The sequence below is a fragment of the Mus pahari genome, unplaced genomic scaffold (assembly GCF_900095145.1).
Source record: "Mus pahari unplaced genomic scaffold, PAHARI_EIJ_v1.1 scaffold_11281_1, whole genome shotgun sequence".
Taxonomy (NCBI): Eukaryota; Metazoa; Chordata; class Mammalia; order Rodentia; family Muridae; genus Mus; species Mus pahari.
Window position 1 is genome coordinate 14,905 of NW_018393314.1, and position 3,438 is coordinate 18,342.

The window sequence follows — 3,438 nt, forward strand, 5'->3', positions numbered from 1 at the left end:
AAGCTCCTCCCACTGGTGCTCCCCAGATTGCTAGGCTGCCCAGAGGACAGACAGTAGCAGCTCTCCCACTGGAGGAGTAGAGATTAAATGACTCACACAGCAAGACCTTCCCAGCTCTGCCCTTCCACCCCACCCTAGGGGCAGACAGAGCCCTAGTATGGTAAATTTGTATTTTAGTAGAATCTTCTACTCTCCCAGGTATGGAGAGTTCTGGGTACCCCTTCTAGGAAAATGGCAAGAATATTTGACACCGGGCTAGGACAAGGAAGTAAGCTCAAAAAAGAAAACAAACAAACAGCTGAGGTACATGTTCCTCATATCTTGTCATATTTTCATCATCTTGATAATATCCTGAATACAGTGACCAAGGGAACTTCATTTACACCTTTTTTCTTCCATGACTACTATGTTTATGCCTTAGAACTGACTATATTTTTCTATGTCCCCAGGCAGTCAAGGTGGGTCAGAGTCAGATTTCCCAGCCTGAGGCATGGAACTATAAGAGGAGGTACACCTGAGGCTCAAGGGAAGTACCTCTGGAAAAGAACAGATATTCTGTGTATATTTCAGGAAATTGTTTCTGTTAGCTTGTAGCTTTGCTTTCTATAGTATTGTGGGATATAAAGAGAAAACAAAAAGGAAAAAACTCAAGGCTCTGTTTCCTATTGGCTCCTGCTACAGCAGTGCTAACCAGCAGTCCTCCTATATCCAACTCTTGCCTTTGCATCTTCTTTCTGCATTTCCTACCTTTAATCCTTGCTCCCCGCATCAGAGACTGTTTGACTCATGCTGGGGGGGGGGGGGTTCAGTACAAGGAAAGAAACTAGATTCAAGGATCTCTTTCTCCTCCATCCTTGTTTCTCTCCTATGTGGTGGTAGGGAGTGAAACTGGGGAGGGTAGGGAAGAAGTAAGGGTGGAGAAAAAGAAGAAACCATAAAGTAGCAAAGACCAGCTACACTGATTAAGGCTAAAAGAGGAGCCAGATTAAGATGGATTTTTGCATTCCACATATGCTGCCACCCTTAAGTCTCTTTTAGGTTGAGATTCCAGGTTAAGTTTTGAACACTTTAAATACAGACTGGAGACTACAAACCTAGCCACGGAGACAGATGGGAAATATGCACAGCAAACATATTCCTAAGATCATTCCTTAAGTATGCCAGTGCCCTAACACAGCAGGTTAGTGACAGTGTCCTAAGTGGATAGTTCCAGATGATGAAAAACATTGGAAAAGGAAAAGGTAGAAAGTATAAAAGCTGGGGTGGGGAGGTCTTACATTGCTTATGCTAAGTAAGCTTCTTAAGAAAACCATCTTGTACACGATTGACATGAGGGAAAAGGAAGGACATCTCTGAAGTCAGCAGAAAGATGAAGAAACTAACTATGAAGTCAGCAGAACTATCATACAATGGGACACACTCAGGAGAAATCTAATCAAACACTGCTGCACAAAGGGAACTCAGTGTATCTCAAAAACATTTCTGACCAAGCCTCTCCTGGCCTTGGAACTGATAACCACAGCCCCCATAGGGTGGGAAGAGTTGTGCTCTCAGAATCTGATTCAACCCCTCCCAAAGGCCCTGGCCCTGGACTATTATCAGCTCTCCCAGTATTCCTGGTTTTAGAAAAGGAGCTCTGGTTTATATCTACATCCCGGGCCTCAGGGTANNCTCCCAAGTAGCCAACTGAGAAAGCCCCAGGCTGTTACTGGCTCTGCCAAGCATGCTCCTTGGTTTCAGAAGGAAGATGCTCCAGACATGGGGACCTCAGGGAAATTATATCTTCATCAGGCCAGCAATCAGTAATACAACAGTTTTCTTTTCTTTTTTCCCTTTTCACATGGTTGTCACTAGGTGTCATCTTGCCCATGTGGCATAACTATGCTTTTCTCAAGAAGAAAACTGAACCTTTATAGCACACTAGGCCTTACTGTAGATTGTGATCCTGTAATGCCCCATTGAGCAGCTGGTTAAAGGCCTGCACTTTGATATGGAGATGGGCCTAGTGGATGGTTTTAAATCAAGTTGGTATCCTTTGTTATGGTTTGGAGCCATATTTCTGGGCAGTCCTGGTGAACAAGCATGTGTATCCTAGCATCCTAATCTCTAACTGCCCTGATTAGCACATTCCTTGTCTGTGAGATGTTTTACATGAAGTCCTCCCTCAGCTAAATTCTACTTGCGGTGTCTTACCATCCCCTAACCTTTAGTAAATCCTTTACATCAACAATTCTACTCTTTTACACCACAGCTTGATATTGGATTGCTACCCAGCACCCGAGATGACTTTTACAACCTCCACAAAATTAACTCCAAATGGATTGTCTGCCTTAATGTCGAATGCTAAGTACAGAACTTGTAGAAACTAGGACTCTCTGAGTTTGGGATCACGCAAAGATCTTTCTACACACAAGCCAAATGCTCTGCACAGATGCAGCCCCCACACTGAAGTTATTCAGGGGCTACAGCTGGGACCCGCGAGTGGCTAGACTCTCAGGGGACCTCACATGTGGCCGCAGATTCCCAGTCAGTCCCGGGAAAGAGCCATCACAGCAGCTCGCGCTGATCAGACCCCTGCTTCTTCCCATTGTTAGCAGTGACTCTGTACTCACCATGTCGCAACTTCGGAGCTTGCCTGAGCACCTTTCACAGCACCCCGCCCCAGGACAGAGAGCAAAGCATAAGGGACCATTCAAGCCTGCTCTGCTAACATGCGAAACCTGTAAGGCACCCGGAAAAACCCGCCTTCCCTTCTGACTGGCAGGTCCGCCTAGAGGCTCTGATTGGCCAGTGAGTGACTGAAGCAGCTCCCTTAGGGTTAGGTTGTACTGAAGGTACACAGTGCAGAGGTTCTCAGCCCAAGCTTCAAGTCCAGTGACTGACCTTTTCCAGATCTACAGGGATTTGCATTTCTGTAGTACTTGTGCGGTTCCTCCAACAGCCTATGCATCTGTCTCTCCGCCCAGCCCGAGGGAGGCCCCATCACTCCACCTCCACTGCTCAGCTGCTTGTTCCTCCCCTAGGTGGGCAGTGACCCCTGCTCACCAGGTCCTGACTTCAGCCTGAACTTCCCTCACTCACTAGGCTGTTTGTCTTCTTACTCCTGGAATCAAGATAGGTAGCTTGCATAGCCCATCACTCAACTTGCAGGGGAGTTATCAATCTTTCCCACAAGCTGAAGGGTGCACAGGATATTAACAATCCAAGACAGATTTGGGGTAAAAATAGTTTGTAGAAATTAATAGGCTTATTAATCTCTGGTTTGTTATATTCATATTGTAATTTATTTTCACTTACATCTTTAAGGATCAATTGAGAAGGACGCAGTTGTGACGTGGGCCAGGCCCAGCGTGGAGGGTTTCTTCTTTCTTGTTCTTCTTGAGGCAGAGGAGGGGGAAGAGCATGGGCTGAGGGTATGACTTTGTCTTAGGAGATTCT

At 46.0% G+C, this 3,438-nt stretch overlaps 1 protein-coding gene across 1 annotated transcript in view; it reads right to left on the reverse strand.

Moving 5' to 3' along the window:
* Positions 1–2,719, reverse strand: part of LOC110315465 (zinc finger protein 431-like) — a 9,952-nt gene extending 7,233 nt beyond the window's left edge. The window contains exon 1 of the mRNA XM_029534740.1: positions 2,613–2,719. Coding sequence (XP_029390600.1) covers positions 2,613–2,615 — 3 coding nt within the window. The 5' untranslated portion in view covers positions 2,616–2,719. The remainder of the gene's footprint in view (positions 1–2,612) is intronic.
* Between the last annotated feature and the right edge of the window lie 719 nt (positions 2,720–3,438).